This window comes from Pleurodeles waltl, chromosome 4_1, assembly GCF_031143425.1.
Source record: "Pleurodeles waltl isolate 20211129_DDA chromosome 4_1, aPleWal1.hap1.20221129, whole genome shotgun sequence".
Taxonomy (NCBI): domain Eukaryota; kingdom Metazoa; phylum Chordata; class Amphibia; order Caudata; family Salamandridae; genus Pleurodeles; species Pleurodeles waltl.
Genome location: NC_090442.1, coordinates 288,315,636 through 288,341,244, shown reverse-complemented (window position 1 = coordinate 288,341,244; position 25,609 = coordinate 288,315,636). Strand labels below are relative to the sequence as shown.

Here is a 25,609-nt window from a genome sequence, read left to right as displayed (position 1 = left end):
TACAAGGTGGCCCAAGTATACAACAGTGCCCCGGCTCTATCTGGCATTTTTATGCCTTAATATTGAGGCCTACAAATTGCAAAACCTTCTCCAGGTAGGCACTGTGATCATGCCAGGAGGAGATAAGGCCAGCAATATCATATAGATATGCTACACTAAAGGACTTCAAGCCAGCAAGGACTTGATTCACCAAATGGAAGGTGGCAGGGGCATTCTTTCAACCAAATGGCATAGCAGTGAACTGATAATACCTATCAGGGGTAGAGAATTCAGTCTTTACTTTTGCTCCAGGTGACATTCTGATTTACCTAATTTATTAACTCATCTGCTCTTGGTATATGGAGAACATCGGTCTTAGTGAAAAAGTTGAGACGACTGTGGTCCACACAAAACCCTCATCTCTTTCTTTCCATCCATGGAATGAGGTTTGGGGACTAAGACCACTGGGCTAGCCCAGGAACTGTCAGAGGATTCAATAACCTCCTGCATCTTGTAGACTTCCACTTTTAATAGGCTCCTTGACTTGGTCAGACAGTTGATAGATCTTGGTCTTGACAGGTAAACTGTCCCCTGTGTCCACACCATGGCTACGCAGGTGGGTCTGTCCAGGGGTGAATTAAAAGAGCCCTGCAAAGTGCTGCAGGACTTGCCTGCAGTCAGCCTGCTGTTGGGCAGTGAGGGTGTCTCAGTAGACAACTCCATCAACTGACCTATCTTTAGGGCCATGAGACAGGTCAGATCAGGAAGAGTTTCACACTCTGCTTCCTGATCCTCCTCAGTAATCATCAGCATGGTTACATCAGCCGTCACAGTAGAGTTTGATGCTTTTCACTTCGCTCTCCCTCTTGGTTGTCCTGCTGGTGCCCAGGTCCACCAAGCAGGTGACATCTCTCTTCTCTATGATAGGTAAGGGCCCCACCATCTGTCCTGAGAGCCACAGACTGCAGAACCCATACCTCCTGCCCTGGTAAAGTGGAGGCCAAGCTCATAGTCCACCCCATCTTGCTTAGGCTCACAAAGAGGTCTCTCCCAACCTTCCTTAACAATTGCAAGTGATCCCCTAACATGGCCAGTCAGAAGTTCAGAGGGGGAAAACCCTACTTTCTTCTGAGGCATCTCTCTTTAGGTGAAAAGAAAGCATGGCAGAGGACATCCCATCTCCTTTTGAGTTTCTCAGGGAGCCTCATGATGATGTCCTTCAATATCTTGTTGAGCCTTTCAACAAGTCCATTGGTTGGTGGATGGTATGGTGTGGTGAACTTGTAAGTCACCCCACACACGTGTTTCAGGTAAGCTGACGTGAAGTTGACACCTCTCTGAGACCACCTACTTAGGAAAACCTACCCTGGGAAAGATACTATTAAGGGCCATGGCTACTGCAGGAGCTGTAGTAGACTTTAGGGGAATTGCTTCAGGATATCTGGTAGCATGATCACTACCACTAGTATATACTGATTTTCCTGAGGCTGTGGATGGTTCAGTTCAAAGGGAATCACCATCCCAGTTAGTGGAATGGGGAGGGGGGGGGACGACTAGTGGCCACCTGCCTCACTACGGGGGGCGGGTCGGCAAAGAAGTTACAAAACTTCTTTAGCTTTTGGGAAATATTGGGCCAGTAGAAATGGCTGACAAGCCTATTCCATGTTTTTTCTGTCTCGGATGCCCCGCTAGGGGAATGTCATGGGCTACAGTGAGTAGAAACTCCCAAAACTGCTGAGGCACTACCACTCTCCTGGTTGCACCAGGTGTGGGGTGTCTGTCCTCAGTGTAAATGAGCCCTTCCTCCCAATAGACCCTGTGGGAGCCACTGACATATACCTTCTTCTGTGCAGCTGCTTACTGCCTCAGGCCTTCTAGAGTGGGGCAGGTTCTCTATCCCTGGCACAGCTGGTCCCTTGAGGGTCCCCCTGGGCCTAAGAGCTATACCTGATAAGGATCTAGGTCAGAGAAACTCAGTTCCCTCAGAGAATAAGGCGTCTTCCTGAGAAGAGGAGTCTTGGTTTTGTTTCTGTTTGGAAGCTGGTCCCCCAGTCTTCCTGTACTTTCTCTGGGAAGGTTCCAGGCTCCAACATTTCTTTTTTCACCCTGTGCTCTAGTTTTCACACATCAGTTTAGGGATTCCCAGCATGGCTAAATGGGTTTTGAGTTGTACTTCAGCCCAAGCTGAGGCCCCCAGATCATTCCCTAGCAAGTATTCCACTGGGATTGCAGAAGAGACCACTACCTGTTTCAGGCCATTAACCCCTCCCCATTCTAAGGTCACCAAAGTCACCATAACCGTGGGATGGACTTTAGTGACATTGTCAGCACTGGTGACTGGATAAGTTGGTCCAGCCAGATAATGTCCTACGGAAAACATTTTTTGTCACCCTGGTGACACTGGCACCTGTATCCCTCATGGTTTCTACTTTTGCCCATTAATCAAGAGATGCTGTCTGTATCTGTTCGTTAGGAGGCCAGAGAGCAAGAATGGCAACATCTACCCCACCCTCGGAGACTAAAGTAACTTCAGTGTGAACCCTGATTTGCTGTGGGTACACTGTTGATCCCACCTGGAGACTGGCTATACCAGTACTAACTGGTGCGGTGCTAGGGGGATTCTTTTTGGGACAGGCCAAGTCTCCATTTTGGTGTCCATTATGTCTATAGTTTACACCAGGCCTTTTTCGGATCAGCGTTTTTACCCTTGTACCCATGTGAAGATTGTGAAGAGGCTTGGGGCCCACTCCCTGTGCAGGTTTTTGGGCCCCTCAAGAAGACTTTTTACATTTATCCTTAGGTGTCTCACCACCCTTCCCCTGGGGAGGTTTTGTAACCCCTTTCTTTTGGTCACCCCCAGTGGAAGTCTTTGTCATTGTAGTCTTGATTCAATAGTCTGCCTTATTTCCCAGTTCTTTGGGGAGAAATTGGACCTAGGTCTACCAGTTATTGATGCAACTTATCATTGAAGCAGTTACTTCTTCATCCAAAATACTTTATTCGATTGAATTCAACAATCATAAAAGCAAATGATACATATTAATAACATTAATCAATGATTAAAAAGATAAAAGAACACAGAGTGACTCAAACCATACCTAAAATGAAGACCATGTAATAGGTTACATTACAAAAAATTTGATAAATTCTCATAAGAAGCATTGTAAAATCAATAGAGCAATATTCCATACAAACGTTGTTATAAAATGCATGTAAAGGTTAAAAAAAAAAAACACTGGATTGTCTGATAATGTGGTCTTACCTTAATCACTGCACATAGAAATAAAGCTAATCCATTGCAAATCATGATTGATGGTAGGGAAGAGAGAACTGAAGGCTAGGCGACATTGTTTAAAATGCATTTGTTTTAAAAGTGGGATCACGAACACTTTCCTTAGATCTGAATAAAATTTACAAAAGAAAAGGATGTGCATTGTACTTTGATCAGATACTAAGTCACAAGGACATTTTTCCAAGGCTAAAGTCCAGCCATTCATATGTGGAAAGCTGACGAGACGATGGAAGGTCTAATCTTAAGCGCATAAGGACAAACCGATGCCTTGGATTCAATACGTTTCTCAAGTATGGTTCCATGCCATCTGTTTGTAGCAGTTACTTAAAAGATGTTCTTCAACAAATAAATTATAAAGCACATTATAGTCATGCACTACACTGTCAGTTAATTAACCATCTGGTGTTTTCGCAGAGTAGTCTACAAAACCCAAGACTTGCTCGAGGTTTTGTGAGGCCCCCTGAATCTAATTCTGTACTTCTCAGTGGTGAATCCAAAGCCTCAATTAAGGTAGCCTTCGTGTGGTCTGTACCAGTGAGTGTGAGGAGCCTATCCCTACACTTACCAGTGAACAGTTCCAAAATGAGAGCGCCCCAATGATACTTATTCAATCTTCTGGTTCCACAATCCCTCTCAAAGGCTGTGAACCACTTGGTGATGTCATCACCTTCCTCATACTTCAGGACAATCCTTTTGAAGGTTCTAGGGGTATCAGAATGCTCTCTATCCATAACTGTTGTATAGCTGCCACCATTAATGGGTGCTTAGCCCATTTCTGCTCTCTCCCTTTCTATAGCCAGGAGTTGTTTCTCCAAAGCTAATCTTTTGGCCATCCTTGCTAAAAGGAGGTCCTCTTCATTAAGGCTACCCTCAGTGTTCCCAGAGGAACTAGACTTACCTGTGGGAGACCCAGGTCCCGTGAGCACTATCCTTTGAGTCTGGGGCAATTGGACCCTGTCCTAGATAGGTTAGGAGGGGGGAGTTGATCCTTCTGATTCCTAACATGTTCCCCATCTGAGGGGATGTCTTCCTCCTCAGCAGGGTGTTCCCTTGTATACTCTGCGAAGAGCTCCCAGAGCTTCACCTTGGTAGGGTTGGAACCAGTTTTGATGTTTTTCAGTCTGCAGAGAAGCCTTAACTCTGTCATCCCAAGATGGAGGTAAGGGGTGAGGTTGAGCTTCACAACCATGTCCTTTGAGCTGCTCATTTTGTTGCTAAAGTTGGGGGATTACTTTCAGGAACTAAAAACTACTTCTTGTTACTAACACCTAACTATGGTAACTTTTAAATCTAAAAATGAAATGCTAAACAGGAGTTAACCAAGGCCCTAGCAGGACTTTTACATATTTAGAAAAATTGTCAAATTCAAAAATCAGTTGAATCTAAAGGCAATTTTGGAATTGTCGTGTGATGAAATATTCGGCGTAGTAGTCCAGCAAATGGAAAGTTGTAGATCCCACCTCTGATACACTAATGTAGGAAGCTGGTGCTGCATATATACCATATCAAAATGAGGTATAGTGTGCACAGAGTCCAGGGGTTCCCCAGAGACTTAACAGAGGCTAAAGTAGATCTTACTAATTGTCTCTTTTGTGGTAGTATGGTTAAGGAGTTAAGCTTATGGGAGGGTAGTGCAAAGCATTTGTTGTACACACAGGCAATAAATGAGACACACACTCAATGACTAACTCCAGGCCAATGTATTTATATTGGAGAAATATATTTTCTCTCTTTATTTCTAGAACCAAAAGGATCTTTTTGCAGTTAAGTACATTGGTAATTAGGTATGGAACATATGTACCAATAGCACTTGGTTTAGATTTTGCAAAGAAAATGGTTTACAGGCAAGTAAAACTTCACTTTTAAAGATTGACAGGACAATTTTCATTACAGTCCTGGGGTGGAAAAGTGTCAGTGCAGTTTTGAGGTAAAGTACTAGACTTACAGTTCCAGTCTCCAGGGGTTAGATGTCCACTGGTCACGGTTCAGGACGACCCCAAACTTGCACCATCAGCAACACGGTGCTGGTGGGGATTTAGAATGGGATCCTATGGACACTGGGGGCACTCAGAAACAGATCTGCTAACAGATAAGTACCCATGACTTTGGAGGGCAGACCTGGGGGTGTTTAAGTGAGCACTGGGGAGGGGGGGGGGGGGTGTAGGAGGTTGGCCTGGCTTTTAGTGGGTACCTGATGGTACTGACATCTTGTGCCGGGTCCAGTTATCCCTTATTAGTAGATTAGTGTTCTAGCAGCTTAGGCTGATAGGTAGCTATAGCAGAGCAGCTTAGGCTGAACTAGGAGACATGCAAAGCTCCTACTATACCTCTTATATCATTTAGCACTATAATCATAAGAAAACACAATACTCAGAGTTACTAAAAATAAAGGTACTTTATTTTAGTGACAATATGCCAAAAATTATCTCAGGATATACTCCCTTACGAGGTAAGTAAAATACACAAAATATACACACAAACCAAAATCAGGTAAGTAAACAGTTAGAAAAGTAGTGCAAACACTGTAGAACACAATAGAATGCAATAGGCCTAGGGGCAACTGGCAACACAAACCATATACTCCAAAAGTGGAATGCGAACCACGAAAACACTAAGGGTGTCCAAGATACCCACCCCAAGACCCTGAAAAGTAAGAAAGACAGTAAAGTCGAGATAGGGGATTCTGCAAAGACAACAACTGACTGCAAAGCACTGAAGACGGATTCCTGGACCTGAGGACCTGTAAAGGAAGGGGACCAAGTCCAAGAGTCAAGCAAGTGTCCGGAGCAGATGAAGGTGCAAAAGGGCTGCCTCCGGGTGGAAGAAGCCGAAGATTCTGCAACAACGGAAGGTGCCAGGAACTTCTCCTTTGGTCAGAAGATGTCCCACGGCGTGCTGGAGGATGCAGAGTTATTTCCACGCAGAAAGACCGCAAACAAGCCTTGCTTAGCTGCAAGAGTCGCGGTCGAAGGTTTTGGGTGTTGCCAGGGCCCAGGAAGGACCAGGAGGTCGCCCCTTGTAGGAGGAGACAGCGGGGCGCTCACAACACTGAGAGCCCACGCAGAAGCAGGCAGCACCCACAGAAGCACCTGAACAGGCATTCAGACGATCTGAGCACAACGGTAGACTCAGCACAACAAAATAGGGCCCATGAAGTCGGAGTCCAACTCAGTGAGTTGGGCAATGCAGGACAGAGTGCTGGGGACCTGGGCTAGGCTGTGCACAAAGGAAGTCTTGCAAGAGTGCACAGAAGCCCTAGCAGCTGCAGTTCACACAGTGCACAGGATTACTGTCTGGCGTGGGGAGGCAAGGACTTACCTCCACCAAATTTGGACAGAAGGGCCACTGGACTGTCGGGGACACTTGGATCCAGCTCCTGTGTTCCAGGGACCACGCTCGAGATGAGGGGACCCAGAGGACCAGTGATGCAGAAGTTTGGTGCCTGCATTGGCAGGGGGAAGATTCCATCGACCCACGGGAGAATTCTTCTTGGCTTCCAGTGCAGGGTGAAGGCAGACAGCCCTCATAGCATGCACCACCAGGAAACAGTCGAGAAAGCCGGCAGGATGAGGCGCTACAATGTTGCTGGTAGTCTTCTTGCTACTTTGTTGCGGTTTTGCAGGTGTCCTGGAGCAGTCAGCGGTCGATCCTTGGCAGAAGTCGAAGAGGGAAGTGCAGAGGAACTCTGGTGAGCTCTTGCATTCGTTATCCGGTGAGATACCCACAAGAGAGACCCTAAATAGCCCTCAGAGGAGGATTGGCTACAGAGAAAGGTAAGCACCTATCAGGAGGGGTCTCTGACATCACCTGCTGGCACTGGCCACTCAGAGCTGCCATTGTGCCCTCACACCCCTGCATCCAAGATGGCAGAGGTCTGGGACTCACTGGAGGAGCTCTGGGCACCTCCCCTGGGAGGTGCTGGTCAGGGAAGTGGTCACTCCCCTTTCCTTTGTCCAGTTTCACGCCAGAGCAGGGCTGGGGGGGGCATCCCTGACCTGAACCAGTGTAGACTGGCTTATGCAAGGAGGGGCACCATCTGTGCCCTTCAAAGCATTTCCAGAGGACAGGAGAGGCTACTCCTCTCAGGCCCTTCACACCTATTTCCAAAGGAAGAGGGTGTAACACCTTCTCTCAGAGGAAATCCTTTGTTCTGCCTTCCTGGGACTGGGCTGGAGGCCTGAGCCTTCGAGGCTCACCGCCAAGTGTTACAGTTCCTACAGGGGGGGAGGTTTGAAGCACCTCCACCCAGAGCAGGCTTTGTTTCTGGTCTCCGAGATCACAAAGGCTCTCACCCTATGTGGCCAGAAACCGGTCTTTTAGTGACAAGCTGGCACAGACTGGTAATCTTTACACTAATGGGTTGGTTAAAATACCGGGGGCATCTCTAAGATGCCCTCTGTGTGCATTGTACAATAAATCCAACATTGCCATTAGTGTGGGTTTATTGTGCTGAGAAGCCATCATTGCACTGTTGAGTTCGTAATGACAAACTTCTAGCGCATGTTCCTAATATGGCCACACTGCACTTACAATGTCTAAGAATGGACTTAGACACTGTAGGGGCATATTGGACAGGCAGCTATGCGCTCACCTGTGGTATAGTGCACCTTGCCTCAGGGCTGTAAGGCCTGCTATTGGGATGACTTGCCCATGTCACAGGCAGTGATTGGTGGGCATGGCACCCTGAGGAGGATGCCATGTCGACTTTACCTTTTTCTCCCCACCAGCACACACAAGCGGCAGTGGCAGTGTTCATGTGTTTGGTGAGGGGTTCCTTAAAGTGGCACAATACATGCTGCAGCCCTTAAGGACCCTCCCTGGTCACAGGGCTCTTGGTACCACTGCTGCCTTTTACAAGGGTCTTTTCTGTGTGCAAGGGGTGTGTCAACTGTGGGAATAATGGTATAGTTTTAGGTAAAGAACGCTGGGGCCTGGTTAGCAGGATCTCCGCACAGTTAGCATCAATATCAGGCAAAAAGTGTGTGTCGGAGAGAGGGCGGGGTGTGTGGGGGGGGTAACCATGCCAGGAGGGGCACTTTCCTACAGCAGGGCTTCTATGCCCTAGAGTGGGGAGGGGTTTGACCCTGACCGCAAACCACCTGGAGTGTGTGTGGGCTCTGCACCTCGGTACGTTGCTGTAGCTTGCTCCTTGCCCGCCTCCGCCGTCCTCTCCGTCGCTCCTCTTGCCGTCCAAGGACCCGGCAGGAGCTCCACTCCATGGCGTGCCGACCAAAACGGCGGGCGTCAGGTCTGAAGCTCCTTCCAGGCCGCACCAGGCTGTAGCTGATTACACCCCCACTTGGTAGGGATGTGGGATGTCGCTCACTTCTGAAGCGCCCCTGACATCTCTGGAGACTCGCAGTGGGGTCTTCAAGCTCCCTAGTGCTGATATTTGCAGTTTGCCCGGGCCTCCGAGGCTAGAGCTCCACAAACGTGTGACCTACACCATACTCCGCCAAATCATGCCCCAGGAAGAGCATTTTTTAAAACTGCTAGCCTGACTTTGCCATTTAAACCAATGGCAAAGCCATTTGACCCACTCTATAGAACCCCTATGGCTGGTCTATTACACCCTAGAAGTAGGGTGCAACATAATGCACAGGCAGAACATGTATTTTACATGTTTTTACAATTAAAAAAATTTAAACTCGCTTTTTTTCCTGTGGGAATTCTTGGTTGCTCAAATGGCGAGTACATAGTTACACGCTGACCTCTCGGCTGTGCTAACTCTGAAATGGTGCTTCCAAAGTGCATACTCCAAGTTATCCAGCAACTCGTTACATTAAGCCCAACTTGATTCTCCAGTCAAAATGAATGTAGAAAGTTGTGCAACATTTATAAAGATGCCACTTTGTTGCTTGTAATTTCCTGTCCCCAATGGTTACACATGGGGGCCTGCCTCTAAGACAGCTTTCTACCATCTTGGGGAGTCGTGCTAACGACTCCCAGGGAAGGATATATTAGGGGTCTGCACTGTTGATTTTATCATCTCCTTCCTTCAGGAAACCAAACCGGTGTTGGCCCAGAAGGCAAGCTTCAAAAGAGAAGCAGCCTTTGAAGGGAAAATGGGAAGCACTTTGGAGAGGAGGGGGAGCTACTCTTTTCTTTGGGCACACAAACTGGCGGTGGGGAAGGGAGAGGGTAAACGATTGTCAAACTGGTTTTCCAGTGGAGTGTAGCTTCCTTGGCAGCCACACCTCTTGGTTGGGCTAGGCATCTCAAGACACCAAGAGAGGTGTCTTGCCTGTTGAAAGTGGGCAGGATTGTGCATCTCGGGGTAGCTAGAATCCACACTTTGCAGGAAGTAGTCATCAGGTGGAAGGGAATCTGTTAGCCCATTGGCGCCCAACCACATCCTACGGTCCGGGCTTTTCGGGGCATAAAAGGAGCACCTCTGGCATCTTTAGCTCCGATCTCATCTGTTCTGGAAAGACAAACCAAAGGACTCCCTGACTGCACCAGTGGTGGGCTACACAGCGCACAGCGGATGAGAAGCCTGCTTGGGAAGGTTGGTAGCTAGTGATCACCGTATAGCACCAGAGACCAGGACCCGATACTCGAACTTGCATCCAAGTTTTCAGAGCATGGGAGAGTCGCCGGAGTGCAGTTTGGTTGCCTAAAAGCACAGTTACCGCCCAGGGAAGGATTTGGTTGTGACTGATACTGGGCCACTGGTAACCCAGTAGTGACCAGGACAACCTCAGCCCCTTTGTGGACTGGGGGAGTAGCCACAGGAAGACCTCGTCGACCATATCTCATCCACAGCATCTTTGAGAATCTTCTGCATCCTGCGTCCCTTTGCATCGGGACCAAAACCACTGAGACGGATAATGACTGAGGAATGCTACTAGCTTTTGAGGTAACTGCTTCTGAGGACCTTGCTGGTCTCCCTGACTGACTCCCTACTGGAGTTGGTCACCTAAAGTAACTCCAGGTGACCGCATTACAGCTAACTCACTTTTTTTGTGAATTTGTGTCTGTCAAATTTGTTGAATTTGCCAATGCCTGTGGTTGAGTGAAATAATTTGATTTACTATACCTTGTAAATTCTATTCCTCTGGAACACTCCCATGAATCTTTAGTTGTCATGTCTAAAAATATATAAAAATACAGTTTTTTAATAAATTGATGTCTGTTTTCTTCAGTGTCTTTTTAGGCGAGTACCCTCTTTTTGGCATGGTTACCCCCACTTTGTGCCTGCTGTCAGTGTGTTTTTGACTGTGTTCACTGGGATCCTGCTAACCAGGACCCTAGTGACTGCTCTCCCCCTAAATCTGGTTGTCCCCGACTTTGTACACCCCACAATTGGCATACGGATGCCCACATATAAGCCCTTAGTATATAGTACCCCATTACCCAGTATATTGGGGCATGAACTCTAGCCCCATTTTCCTGGACTACTTGAGTGAGGGGAAGCCATTTTTCCTGCGTACGGGACATAGGTCACTACCTATGTCCACCTGCATAATGGTAACTCCGAACCTAGGTATCAAACATGTCAGAAACATACTTAATTACTGTTGCCAGTATTGGTTGTACGATTCCATGCACTCTTGGGGCTCCTCGGAGGAACCACAGCTTTGCTCCTACCAGTTTGCAGGGTTTTCCCAGGCAGCCCGCGCTGCCGCCATCCTACAGATGGGTTACTGCCCTCCTGCTGCTTGAGCAGCTCCAGCTCCGGAAGGCAGAACAAAGGATTTCCTTTGGGGGAGGGAGGCAACACCCTATCCCTTTGGAAATAGGTGTTACATGGCTTGGGAGGGGTAGCCTCCCTAAGCCACTGGTATGCTTCGAAGAGCACATCTGGTGCCTTCCTTGCATAAACCGCTTTGCACCAGTCCAGGGACCCGTGGTCCCTGCTCAGGCATGAAACTGGACAATGGAAGGGGGAGTTACCGCTCCCCTGTCAACACCACCCCAAAGGGTGGTGCCCAGTTCTCCTCCACGTGGCCACTTGATTGTGCCATCTTGAAGCATCTGAGTGGCCAGGTCAGGCAGGTGATGTCACAGCACCATCTGATAGGTGGTCACCCTGCTAGGGCTATATAGGGTCTCCCCCCTGGGTGGGGTCCTTAGATTCGACATGCAAGATTCCAGCAGGACCCCTCCTCACTGTTTATTTCGACTTCTGCCCACTGAAACCACAACTGGACTTCACAGGAACCTACAATCTGCAGCTCCAGCGACAACTTCCATCTGCAACATTGTTTCTCCGGTTCACTCCTTCCAGCAACTGCAACATTTTCCTGGCTGTGCATCTTCTGAAGACCACAAGTCTTCAGTCTACACCAAGAAGCAGCAAGACGGAATCTCCTTTGGAGTGAAGGAGTCCCACCCCTGCATCCGCAAGCACCAACTGCAACGATGACCAGCTGCATGAGTCCTCTCCTGCAACTCTCTATGGATCCTGCAACACAGGTGGTGAGTGGTCCAGCTGCTCCATCGACATGGGACTCCTTTCCTGGTGTGCTGAGTGGGCCTCAGTGCAACTCCTGTGCCTGCTGCCTGTGAGTTGTCTGTGGAGGCTGCGTCCTTGACTTCTGGCTCTCCTCACTACTGAGGGTTGCCTGGGACTCCTTCCTGGTGTTGAGTCCCCTCGGACCTTCCTGGTCCCCAGCAGCTCTACAACTTCTTTTCTGCTACTCTTGCATTTGTCAAGGCTTGTTGATGGTTTTTTCACACCACTGACAGACTGCAACTCTTCTTCGGACGTGGGACATCAACTGCATCACTTCTGGGCTTCTTCCTCTGCTCCTGTGCTGCATAACTGACTCCTGGTCTTCAGAGTCGACCTGGTCCTTCATCTCCAGAAGGGTGGGTGTCTCCTGCCCCAAACGGACACTCCAACTGGAATTGGTCCTCTTAATTTGCAGGTCCTCTTCTGTCTGGATCCATGTTTTGTTTCTTCCTGTCTTACTTGGGTCTTACACAACCCTTTTACAACGTTTCTCTGTGGGTTTGGGGAAAAAACAGGTGCTTACCTCTTCTCTCCTGGTCACTGGGGGGCACTCTGGTACTTTGGGTTTGCTAGTTCCTCCAGCTTCTCCCTACAGATTCCACTTTCCTGGGTGCGGGATCTGACTTTCACATTGCATTTTTTTAGTATATGGTTTGGTCTCCCTCTAGGGTCTCTATTGTTTATTGTTATTTCACTGTTTTCTATTGCTTTCTATGCCCATTCCTGATTACTAAGTGTCTATAATAGTATGTTTACTCTTCTACTAGTATAGTATTGCATATATAGTAATTTAGTATTTGTCACTAAAATAAAGTACCTTTATTTTTGTAACACTGTGTTGTTCTTTCATGTGTAACTGCTGTGTGAATATAAATGGTATTGCATAAGCTTTGCTTGTCTACTAGATAAGCCCTAGCTGCTCACCCACAGATACCTCTAGAGAGCCTGGCTTCTGAGACACTGACTATACCTCACTAATATTGGTTACCTGGACCTGGTATCGGGTGATAACACCATAGGTGCTCACCACACACCAGGCAAGCTTCCTACATTCTTGTCAATTTCTCCTTCAGTTGTTTTGGTGCTGTTTAAATGTTTCACATCTGTTCCTTTGTGTAAGCCTTGCTGCTGAGAACCAAAGCTGCCCAGGATCTCCCTGAGGGTTTAACCTACATAATTCTAAAGCGGTTGGTGAGTGTATTACCTGGTGAGGTCGGCAATCACATCATGGAATACAGCTCATTTACTTACAAGGATGGTTCAGCGAGTTGCACCTTGAGGTGTTTGCATGTCACCTTCAAGTCACAAACCTCAGTGCATTCTTTCAGTCTTCGGACGTCTCTGAACTGGTTACCATTAACACTAGGAGTGTTAATTACAATGTTATGAAAATATAAAAAGAATAAACATAAGATAATAAACATACTTTTTTTATTTATTGTAGTCTGTGGCAGTCTATCCACGGAAACAGTGGAGATGCAGTGGATGCATTTGAAACAGCTTTGGGAGCAGTGATGCAACAAGATATCCTCCACAATCTTTGGATGGAGTAAGTATTCTTCAAGAAGAGTTTCTCTCATAGCTGTCATAAGCATGCCACTCATTATGAAGTATGCTTAATGAAATGTGTTTTTGTTTTTTCAGTTATCTTGTATTTACCAATAGAAAATGCCTTGAGGCCAACAATAGACTTCAACAGTTCAAATGGTTTACAGACTTGGTGAACAGATGTTTGGTTACTGCCCCTACTAGACAACCCATTCCTTTTAGTACTGCTGATTACTGGACCAACTATGAATTTCATAATCGGGTATGACACTTTTAAATACCTTTTTTGTGCAGTTCTACAAGTAAAAACGTTATAGTCACCCTCCTTTATTCCGTGTTACTTGAATTATTGATTTTTCTTAAATTATATGGTTTAGATGAAAATGGTGTCACAGATATCATTTTGAAATGATTAGCATTTGTGCTGGCCATTTCACGACAGAGTAGTTCTTTATAAATTAGACCCTCTTCTAGCCACTTTTTGTTTCATTGCTGTTTTAATTTAGTATCTTCAATAATACTATTCAAAAATTGGCAATTAAAACATTGGTGCCTTTTGCAAAAAGCTGTTTTACTGGCTACCTATTTATCACATTTTTTGTGCTGCTAGGCTTTAGCTGGACATTACAAAACACGTTGCTTGTGCTTGCTGTTAATTGATTTGCGAGGTTTGTGCCTGTTTATTAGATGCACTTTAGTCTAATAAATAGGGACAAACCTTGCAAATCAGTTAACCGATTACTAATAATGAAAATGAGATTCTGCTGGATGCTTCTAACTGCAGATTTCTCACTGTTAGAATATCTCTCAGACGTCAGACTGGAACTGGACAATTTTCATAGCAGTTCTGCGCGACTTCCAGGAGGTGCTGTGTGCCTCTTTGTTGACTTCGTTTTGCATTTTTCTTAAATTATATAGTTTAGTTGAAAATGGTGTGTCAGGTTTTAATTTGAAGTGAATAGCATATCCGCTGACCATTTTGCGGCGGTGTAGGAAGTTGGCTCTGTATATACTATTTTAAAGTAAGAAATAGTGTTCACATAGTCCCATAGTTCCCCTTAGAGGTAAGATAGTGGCAAAATTAGATAATTCCGATGCTCTATTTTGTGGTAGTGTGGGCGAGCAGTAGGCTTATCAGAGGTTAGTGTTACGCACTTGTTGTACACACACAGGCAAATAATGAGGAACACACACTCAGACTTACTCCAGGCCAATAGTTTTTATATTGAAATATATATTTTCTTAGTTTATTTTAACAACCACAGGTTCAAGATTTGCATTAAACACTTTAAATACAAGGTATTTCACTTACATACTTTAGGAACTTTGAATAAAAGCAATATCACATACAGTCTTTGTAAAAATGGCAATAAGCCATTTTCAAAGTGGACACAGTGCAAAAATCAACAGTTCCTGGGGGAGGTAAGTAAAGGTTAGATTCAGAGGTAAGTAAAACACTTACAAGTCTCAGTTCTGGGGCATAGGCAGCCCACCGTTGGGGGTTCAAGGCAATCCCAAAGTTACCACACCAGAAGCTCAGGGCCGGTCAGGTGCAAAGGTCAAATAGGTGACCAAAACACATAGGCACCTATGGAGGACAGGGGTGCTCCGGTTCCAGTCTGCCAGCAGGTAAGTACCTGCGTCCTCGGGGGCAGACCAGGGGGTTTTTGTAGAGCACTTGGGGGACACAAGTAGGCACGCACAGGGGCGGCCGGGTGCAGTATGCAAAGCAGGCGTCGTGTTTTGTATAGGTTTCAATGGAGGGACCCGGGGGTCACTCTAGCGGAGCAGGCAGGGCACATGGGGGCTTCTCAGGCTAGCCACCACCTGGGCTAGGCAGAGGGTCGCCTGGGGGGTCACTCCTGCACTGAGGTTCGGTTCCTTCAGGTCCTGGGGGCTGCAGGTGCAGTGCTTGGTCCAGGCGTCGGGTCCCTTGTTACAGGCAGTCGCGGGCAGGGGGAGCCTCTGGATTCTCTCTGCAGGTGTTGCTGTGGGGGTCCAGGGGGGTCGTCTCGGGCTACTTACGGGGTCGCAGTCGCCGGGTAGTCCTCCCTGTGGTGTTAGTTCTCTGGATCTCGAGCCGGGGGTGTCGGGTGCAGAGTGTGAAGTATCACACTTCCGGCGGGATAAGTGAAGTTCTTTAAAGTTGCAAAGTTGTTGTTGAAATTGAGCAGAGCTGCTGCTCACAGGAGTTTCCTAGTCCTTTGGTCCAGGGCAGTCCTCTGAGGCTTCAGAGGTCTCTGGTCCCTGTTGGATGCATCACTGGTTGCAGGTTTGAGTCAGCTGGTAGGGCTGGGTCCAGAGCAGTTGTTGTCGTCCGTCTTCTCTGCAGGGCTTGTAGGTCAGCAGTCCTTCTTGTTTCTTCAGGTTGCAGGAATCTGCTTTACTGGGTTCTGGGGTGCCCCTAAATACTAAATTTAGGGGTGTGTTTAGGTCAGGAGGGCAGTAGCCAATGGCTACTGTCCTGGAGGGTGGCTACACCCTCTTTGTGTCTCCTCCTTGAGGGGAGGAAGCACATCCCAAATCCTATTGGGGGAATCCCTCAATCTCAAGATGGAAGATTTCTAAAGGCAGGGGTCACCTCCGCTCAGGACACCTTAGGGGCTGTCCTGACTGGTGGGTGACTCCTCCTTGTTTTCCTCATTATCTCCCCTGGACTTGCCGCCAAACGTTGGGACTGTGTCCAGGGGGCGGGCATCTCCACTAGCTGGAGTGCCCTGGGGCATTGTAACACAAAGCCTCAGCCTTTGAGGCTCACTGCTAGGTGTTACAGTTCCTTCAAGGGGGAGGTGTGAAGCACCTCCACCCAGTGCAGGCTTTGTTTCTGGCCTCAGAGGGCACAAAGGCCCTCACCCCAGGGGGTCAGAAACTCATGTCTCAGCAGCAGGCTGGCACAGACCAGTCAGTCCTGCACTGAAGGATTGGGGAAAATACAGGGGGCATCTCTAAGATGCCCTCTGTGCGCATTTTTAATAAATCTAACACTGGCATCAGTGTGGGTTTATTATTCTGAGAAGTTTGATACCTAACTTCCCAGAATTCAGTGTAGCCATTATGGAGCGGTGGAGTTCGTTTTGAGAAACTCCCAGACCATATACTTAATATGGCCACACTGTACTTACAATGTCTAAGAATAGACTTAGACACTGTAGAGGCATATTGCCCGTGCAGTTATGCCCTCACCTGTGGTATAGTGCACCCTGCCTTAGGGCTGTAAGGCCTGCTAGAGGGGTGACTTACCTATGCCACAGGCAGTATTTTGAGGGTATGGCATCCTGAGGGGATGCCATGTCGACTTTGCCTTTTTCTCCCCACCAACACACAGAATCTACAATGGCAGTGTGCCTGTGTTAGGTGAGGGGTCCCTTAGGGTGGCACAACACATGCTGCATCCCATAGGGACCGTCCTGTTCACAGGGCCCTTGGTACCACTGGTACCTTTTACAAGGGATGTATCTGTGTGCCTGGGGTGTGCCAATTGTGGAAACAATGATACATTTGTAGTGAAAAAAAACTGGTGCTGGGGCCTGGTTTGCAGGGTCCCAGCATACTTCTCAGTCAAGTCAGCATCAATATGAGGCAAAAAGTAGGGGGTAATTGCAACAGGGAGCCATTTTCCTACAACCTCTGACACCTCCACCCTCCCTGTGTGCAGGCTGTCTGAAAAGTATGCACAAAGCCCAACTGTCACTCTGCCCAGACGTGGATTGGAGTCAAGCAGCAAAACAACTGAGTCATAAGCATGAGAAATGCTCATCTTTCTAGAAGTGGCATTAGTGTAATGATGATAAAAAATCCACCTACACCAGTAAGCAGCATTTCTCACTACCATTACAACTATACCAAACATGCCTATGCTACCCCTCATAAATCAGACAATACCCCTTACACTTAAGGCAGTGCATTTCCAATGCAATCCTATGAGAAGGCAGCACTCACAGCAGTGAGAAACCAAATAGGCTGTTTGTCACTACCAGGACAGGCCACGCTACTAGGCACATGTCCTGCCCTCAACATACATGGCACCCTGCCCATAGGGCTAACTAGGGCCTACCTTAGGGGTGACTTACATGTAGTAAAAGGGGGGTTGGGTTCTGGGCCTGGCAAGTACATTTAGATGCCAGGTCCCCGTGGCATAAACTTTTGCACAGGCCTGAGACAGGTTTGAAAGGCTACTTCAGTGGGTGGCGCAAGCTGCACTGCAGGCCCACTAGTAGAATTTAATTTACAGGCCCTGGTGATACCACTTTACAAAGGACCTACAGGTAAATTCAATATGCAAATTAGGTATCAGCCAATTATACCAAGATTACAAGGTAGAGCACCTGCACTTTAACACGGATTAGCAGTGAAAAAGTGCTCAGTCATAACGTCAGCCAACAAGGGTCCGAAAAATGAGGAGGAAAAAGGCAAAAAGTTTGGGGAATGGCCCAGTAAAAGGGCCAGGTCCAACACACTCTTTTGTGGTAGTGTGGTCGAACAGTTAGGCTTATCAGAGGGTAGTGCAACGCATTTGTTATACACACACAGACAACAGAAGAAGCACACACTCAATAACTTAATTCCAGACCAATGGTTTTTATGTAGCAAAAATATATTTTCTTAATTTATTTCTATAACCACAAGATTCAAGTTGCAGGTAATACGTATTTCACATATGAATCAATATGACTTTGTTTGGAATCGGTAGGTTATACAGTTTAAAAATAATTGCCAGTGATCTGTTTTAAAAGTTGATAGTGCAATTTTCAGAAACAGCTCTTGTAGGAAGAAAAGTTAGTACAATTTACAGGTAAGTACTTGACTTACAATCCCAGTGTCTGGGGGTTAGGATGTGCACAGGTGGGATTCAAGTTAACCCCAAACACCCATCACCAGCAACACAGGTCCGGCTGGGTGCAGAGGTCAAAGTTGAGGCAAATATAACAGACTGGGAGCACTTGTTTTCAGATCTGCTGGCCGGTAGGTACCCGCGTCTTCGGAGGGCAGACATTTGGGGGGGGGGGAGGGGGAGGAGCACCGGGGTGGCTACAAATAGGCACCAAACACACACCCTCAGCGGCACAGGGGCTGCAGGGTGCAAACAGAGCATTGAGCTGCAGTGTTTCTATGAGGGAACCCCCGGGGTCACCTAGATGCTGCAGCCTGGGTCTAGAGGGTCGGTTTGAAAAAAAAAAAAAAAAAAAGCACAGGCTGGACAAGTAGGAGGGCCTGAGATACCTTCAGGCGTTGGATATCTTTGTCCAGAGCTTTCACTGTCATGGGAGGTCCTCTGGATTCACAATGCAGGCGTGGTCGTGGGGAGCAGGAGCGGTCAGCCCAGGGTGGGCAATTGCTCGGAATCGCCCTTTGGGATCCTTCCTTAGCCAGTTGGGCCACCTGGACACTTCGGTTGTAGAGTGGTCAGGACTCACGGATCCGGGGAGGCTGTGGAGTCCTTTGGTGTAGTTTCTTCTTGGACAGGGCCGCTGTCCTCTGGAGTTCTTTGTCCTTTGTGATGCAGAGCAGTCCTCTGGAGCTTGACAGAGGTTGCTGGTCCTGCAGGATGCATTGCTTTCTTGTTGCAGGTTCTTTGAAGCTGGAGACAGTCCGGTAGGGCTGGGGTCAAATCAGTTAGTGTCTTCCTTATTCTCTGCTGCGGTTTCAGCTTAGCAGACTCTTTCTTTTCAGGTTGCCAGGAATCTTATTAGTTGGGTGCAGAGGAGCCCTTAAATCCTGGGTTTAGGGGTGTTTAAGGGGTCAGAGGGCAGTAGCCAATGGCTACTGTCCCTGAGGGTGGCTACACCCTTCCTGTGTCTCCTCCATTTGGGAGGAGGGGTGAGGGGGGTAAACTCCACCCTAACCCCACTGGTCCCTGTCCTTCAAACTAAGATGGAGGATTCTGCAGGGAGGGGCTCACCTCAACTCTGGACACCTTAGGGGTGGTCCTAGCTGGAGTGCTCTGGGGCATTGTAGCCCGAGGCTTGAGCCTTTGAAGCTCACTGCCAGGTGTTATAGTTCCTGCAGGGGGTAGGTGTAAAGCACTTCCACCCAGGACAGACTTTGTTTCTGGCCACAGAGAGCACAAAGGCTCTCACCCCACGTAGTCAGAAACTTGTCTGGAAGTGGCAGGCTGGAAAAAAAAACTGGTCAGTCCTGCACTAGCAGTTTGGCTAACATATAGGGGGCATCTCTAAGATGCCCTCGGGGTGCATTTTTTCAATAAATCACTGGCATCAGTGTGGGTTTATTGCGCTCAGATGTTAGATACCAAACTTCCCAGTATTCAGTGAAGCCATTATGGAGCTGTGGAGTTCATATTGACAAATTCCCAGACCAAATATGGCTTCACTGCACTTACAATGTCTAAGAATGGACTTCGACCCTGTAGGGGCATATTGCTCATGAAGCTACGCCCGCACCTGAGGTATAGTGCACCCTGCCTTACGGCTGTATGGCTTGCTAGAGGGGTGACTTACCTATGCCACAGGCAGTGGTTTGTGGGCCTGACACCATGAGAGAGGTGGCATGTCGACTTGGCCCTTTTCTCCCCACCAGTTTACACAAGCTGCAAGGGCATGTGCTTGGTGAGGAGTCTCCCAGGGTGGCATAACTCATGCTGCAGCCCTTGGGAACCTTCCCTGGCCACAGGGCCCTTGGTACCAAGGGTACCTTTTACAAGGGACCTAGCTGTGGGCCATGAGTGTGCCAGTTGTGGAAACAAAGGTACAGATTTTGGGAAAGAACACTGGTGCTTGGGCCTTGTTAGCAGGATCCCTGCGCACTCTCAATTAAAGTTGGCATCAATAGTAGGCAAAAGGTGTGTGGGGGCGGGGTAACCATGCTAACAAGGGCACTTACCTACACCAGGTTTGGTGGTGAAAAGGGTAAGCAGGCTCCAATAGCAGGCCTGCAGACACAGTTTGCATGGGCTCCCATGGATGGCACAATATATGCTGCAGTCCATGGGAAACACCTGGTGTACCAATACCTTGGATACCTAAGCACCATATAATAGGGACTTACTTGGGTGCACCAGTATGCTAATTGTGGGTGTAAAAAGTTTACCAGCAACCACATTTAGAGGAGAGTGCCCAGTCACTGGGGTGAACTACAGTCGAAACACACCTACAGGCAAAAAGTGGGGGTAACTATGTTCGAAAGATGGCACTTTCCTACAAGGACATTACAAAACATGTCGCTTTTGCTTACTCGTAATTGATTTGCACGGCTTGGGCCTATTCATTAGATGTTAGTCTTAAGAGCAAAACAGAAAAGGTTTGAAAGTTAGTTTGAAAATTATTATTGCTAAAGAAAATGAGATTCTGATGGATTCTTCTGTCTGCAAATTTCTCACTGTTTGAATATCCCCCAAACGTCATACTGGATCTGAAAAATTTTCATAGCAGTTCCTCTGCGCACACCCAGGAAGTGCTGTTTTTCTCTTCGTTGACTCTGTTCTCCCCCAGCAATAACTGAGAGGAGCCACATATCAGCGCCCAACAGTGTGCAACAGAACAATGACCCCATTTAAAACATGCAGGATTCAAACCATGCCATGACTGTCGTAAACAGATGTCCGTGATGGATCTGCACGAGGTGTGCCTCTAGTGCTTAGGTTAGTGGCCTGACTTAACATCATGTCAGAAGTGTGCCCCCCTGCACCCAAAGTCAGTTCTGGACTGTGTAGTGAATAGTGTATGTCGACCAACATCAATAGAAGCCACTCAGGCTTCTCTCCCACTCTGGCCAATCCTGTCACAGGTCCTCATCGCATTCAAGGTCATCTACTATATCGAAGGCCAGATCTGAACTGAAACCCAAGAAGGTGTAGTGGGGGGGGGGGGGGGGGGGCATTTCTTCGCCCAATTCTACCCAAGGTTAAATTATGAGGTTGTGAAGATGCCACTCTAGATTACTCCTGATCTGATTGAGGAGCCAGTTCCACAGTTGATCCTGACACACCCTAAGTTTGCCGTGCCATCTTTGACACTGCTGCAGGTAGAGGCATTTAAAGAGGGGATGCTGCTTATTTTTGACACTTTTGGTTCCCTCTCACGTGCCCTTGGGCCCCAATGAGCCACACATATCTCCAGTTGTGTTTGTTACTGCCAGCGGGTCCAACTCTTGTGTGAATTTCCATTCCAGCTCCAAGACGTATGTCGGTCCCTTCTCAGGTCGATCCCATGTAGACTGTGTGTGACCCTGAGCCAAATCTGTCTTTACCCCTATCAACGTTATGCTGTGACTCCATTACAGCAGCACTCATACAATCAGATTATCAAAACACTCTCTACTATGGAGCTGACCTCAGTTGCTCCACCAGCTATTGGGTTCTTACTCTGACCAGAGTTTGCCACCACTTGGCGATGATAGGCATAATTTACCCCAATCTTATGATGACAGTTAATGTATGGGTTTACAAGAGGCCAGTGGTCGTGATTCTTCCCCCTTATATTGGATTGATTCACCCCTTTGGGCCGCCAGCAGAAGAAAGTCCTTTTCTGTAGTTCTCAGATGTGCTGCTGGGGTCCTAGATGTACAATTTCCTTATGTTGCGGTTAAAATAAGTTCCTCAGCCTGGGCCATCTTATTTTGAGTCTTTTCTGGTAGTCAGTAAAACCCTGATCGACACCTGTGTGAGCACTTGGTCTAAAGCTTGCTGCTGCCCATCGGTGAATAAGAAGGTGGCTAAATGCCACAGACGTTGCCTGGCAACCCTGTTTTCTATGCAGTATCCTTCTCTTGAATGTTTTGTTGTCCACCAGCAAGATGAACCCTAATTCCACCCACATCTGAGTGGCTCTCAGAAGAGCATCTATCCATTCTATTACAAGGGGTGTGTAAGAAAATGCTTTTTTGGGTCACACCCAAGATTTTTTTGACAGATACTGCTGGGTTTTCGACTGAGTGCACTGAGGCTTGCTAATCAGACCTCCGTGCCAGTGCCCTCATCCTTAAGTGTATGTCGAATTGGCTGTACTCAATTGCATATGACCAACTTACCCATATGATCCTCATATATGTTACCGTGGTACCCAAGGCATGTAAGCTAGAGGGGTATCCCAAGGCTTACAGTTCTGGTTGTGCCACCTCGGAGGTCCCCAAGTGAAACAAGTCCGCCACTTTTGACAGTTAGAGAAGTCGCTGCTAGCCCAACTTCCCCATTGAAAGCAATAGCAAAGTCATCATTTTCCCTGTACCGCTGTGTAAGTCACCCCTTTGGCAGACCTACTGAGTCCTATGGCAGAGTTCAACATATCACACAGACAGGACATGTACTTTACAAGTCTTGTCAGTAAACACAGAAAACTAACGTTTTTACTGTGGACAGACTTGGTCGCCCAGTTGGTGAGAACAGGATTACACACTGACCCCCTCAGCTGTGCTAACTCATGAACGGTGCGACCAAAGTGCCACTTTGTTGCCTTTAAAACTCCTGCGTCTTCCCAGGCATACATTGAGCCTGTTCCACAAGGCCACTTTCTGCCCTCCTGGAGAGATGTGCCATTGACTTTGGAAGGTGAACAAAGAGGGATTGCTGATGTCTCCCTCCTGTAGGAGGAGGCCAATGGGTGCAGAAATGGGAAACCAGTTGCCAAACCGGTTTTCCCATGCACATGTATCCTTGAGATAGCCACCCCTGGGGGCGGGCTAGTGAGATCTGAACACCGAGAGCGGGGTCTTGCTATCTTACGAGTGGGCAGAATGTGCATCCTGGGATAACCAGATGCTACACTCCAAAGGAATTGGTCACCAGTTGGGAGGGAATGTGGTAGCTCATTGACTACCAACCACATCCTGCCATGATGGCATCTTCCAAACATTAGAGGGGCTCCCAGACCTCAGATTTCGACCAGCATGGAAGGAGGACGCCCTCCTGCACTGAGGGACCAGCCAAAAGAAAGTGCACGGTCGAAGACTGCACCTGGTGCCTAGCGAAGATAGGGACGTCTTGCTCAGGGAGAAGCTATCTCCAGAGTCCAGTCAAGCCAAGATACTTCAATGGCCAGTCAACTGGCCTCCTGTTTACAGCACAGGGACACAACAGCTGAAGCGTGCTAGAGGATGTTGGTAGCCTGAAGTTTTCAACCCACTGCCACTGAGACATTGCAGCACTAAGACCAAGACCCGAAGCACAGAGTTGCACCTGAGTTCACTGGGCCCAGGAAAGTTGTGGGACCCTCAAAAGGAAAGTTATCGCCCGGGAAGGATTGGCCTCACGCTGCTACCCCAGGTGACCAGTAGTCCAGTGGTAACTGGACTTCGGCTAGATCAGAGGAGGGCCTTATGGGACGTTGACCCTGCAGCAGGGCCCCCTCACCAGCTTCGTGGACCTTTGGGTCTCATCCACAGCATCCTTGGAGCATCTTCAGAAGCCATCAGTCAGACCTAGCATCAGGACCAATCTTAAGGAATCCATTGCAGCACGGATAAAGTGCCTGGAACTGCTGGAACACTGCTTTTTCTGTGAAGTAACATTTCTTGATTACTTTGCTGGCCCCCTGACTAGCTCTCTGCAAGAGTTGCTTGCCCCAAGTACTTCTAACCGACCGTGTTAACACGCCCAAGTTTTCTTTGAAAAAGTTTTGAAGTGTCAAAATAGTTTACTTTTTCAAGGCTTGTGGTTGAGAGAAATTGCTTTGATATTTAATTGCTTGCAAAATCAATATCTCCAGAACCCTACAGTGGATTTTTTTGTCTTAATTCTTATAAAAATACATTCTATTTTTATAAATAAGTGTCAGATTTTTTAAGTGTAGTTGATTTCTTCAGTTGTTTTGGTGCTGTTGAAAAGCTTTACACGGGTTCCTCTGTGTAAGCCTTGCTGCTCAGTGCCACAGCTGCCCAGGGTTGAGCTGAGGATTTGACAGACTAAACCTACGAGTCCTAAAGGGGTTGGTAAGTGTAATACACTGATGTACATCCGCACCATATTATACTTTCCATTTCCTCACAAGGTGTGAGCTCTGCTGTCAAAACTGGCCCTTGAAAGGGGCCAGCCTTCTAAATAAGAATGGGTTGTCACTCCTATTTTCTTGTGCAGAAATAGAATGGAGGCTTTGGCCTTTTCTTAGGTTTTTGCTTTCTGATTGCTGGCCCAAATTCTGTCTTTCCTAGATTCGGGTGACTGGATGGTAGAATCTTAAGCGTCGGGCAGGCAGCCGGCGCTATTTTCAGTTTGCTATACCCACCTTACCTGGGCCACCTGGTTGTTTACAAAAGTGATGGCAGTGGTGGCTGCCCTTCTTTTGAGGCTGAGGACACCAGTTTTCCCTACCTCTGATTGGATTTTGAAGGCGGGCTTGCCACAGTCAGTTGTGGACCATGTCCAGAGGACAGTGAACTACCTGACAATGTTGGGGCTCTCAGTCAACAGGCCAAAATCACACCTGACTCCTTCACAGAGGTTTCCTTTGATAGTTGTTGTTCTGGACCCTGCGCGGTTCAGGGCCTTTCTTCTCTTGCAACACTTCCAGGACATTTTAGCTATGATCCCTATCTTGCAGCCTGCATCTGGATAAGAGCAACTCAGGCTTGTTGTACTGCTGGACTCGTGCATCCTGCTTGTCCACTTAGTTAGGTGGCATATGCGGTTCCTGCAGTGCGATCTGAAGTGTCAATGGCCCCATCATTTATGGAAGCTGGCAGACATCCTCCAGGATTCAGAAGAGACTGCATGAGATCTGCAGTGGTGGCTGATCGGCTGCCACTTCATCAGCAGCAAGCGCCTCTGCGTTCCTCATCCCAAACTCATGTTGACTGATGCATCACTGCTGGGTTGAGGAGGCCATCTGAGAGAGATCATATGGCTCTAGTCTCTGGTGGAAACCCTGTTCCACATAATTGTTAGGGCTACAGGCCATCTACCTGGTGTTGAAGGCCTTCCTTCTGTCCATAACGGGAGGCAAGTGTAGAGACTAGCAGAAAACACCACTAACGTGGTATTGCAAAAAGCAGGCCGGGGTGGCATCATTACTCCTGTGTCAAGAGACTGTCCGTCTGGAATTGACTGAAGCATTAGGGTATCTCGCTGACTGTGATCCATCTGTTGGAATTTTTTTAAATGCCAGTGATGACGCCTAGCAGATTATTATAAGTGGCACTTGCAATGCAAAGTGAGGCAGAGCATCTTCTGATAAGGGAGAGAATGGTGGATACATTTTTTTGCCACGGTCAAACGTGCAGTGTCAAAAACGTTGTGTACAGTACAAATCCCAAGAACACCCTCAAGGTGATTCTTTCAGGCTAGAGTGGAGCACAGGAGTCCTGTATGCCCTTCTGCCTCTGCCTTTTCAGTCCTGAGTTCTGAAGATGATCAGGATTGACCAAGCCACTTTAGTGTGTCTCAA

At 47.7% G+C, this 25,609-nt stretch overlaps 1 protein-coding gene across 1 annotated transcript in view; it reads left to right on the top strand.

Annotated features, from left to right (window-relative positions):
* ZFC3H1 (zinc finger C3H1-type containing) overlaps positions 1 to 25,609 on the top strand; it is a 715,283-nt gene that overhangs the window by 591,182 nt on the left and 98,492 nt on the right. Inside the window, exons 29-30 of the mRNA XM_069228345.1 lie at positions 13,174 to 13,278; positions 13,374 to 13,539. Coding sequence (XP_069084446.1) covers positions 13,174 to 13,278; positions 13,374 to 13,539 — 271 coding nt within the window. The remainder of the gene's footprint in view (positions 1 to 13,173; positions 13,279 to 13,373; positions 13,540 to 25,609) is intronic.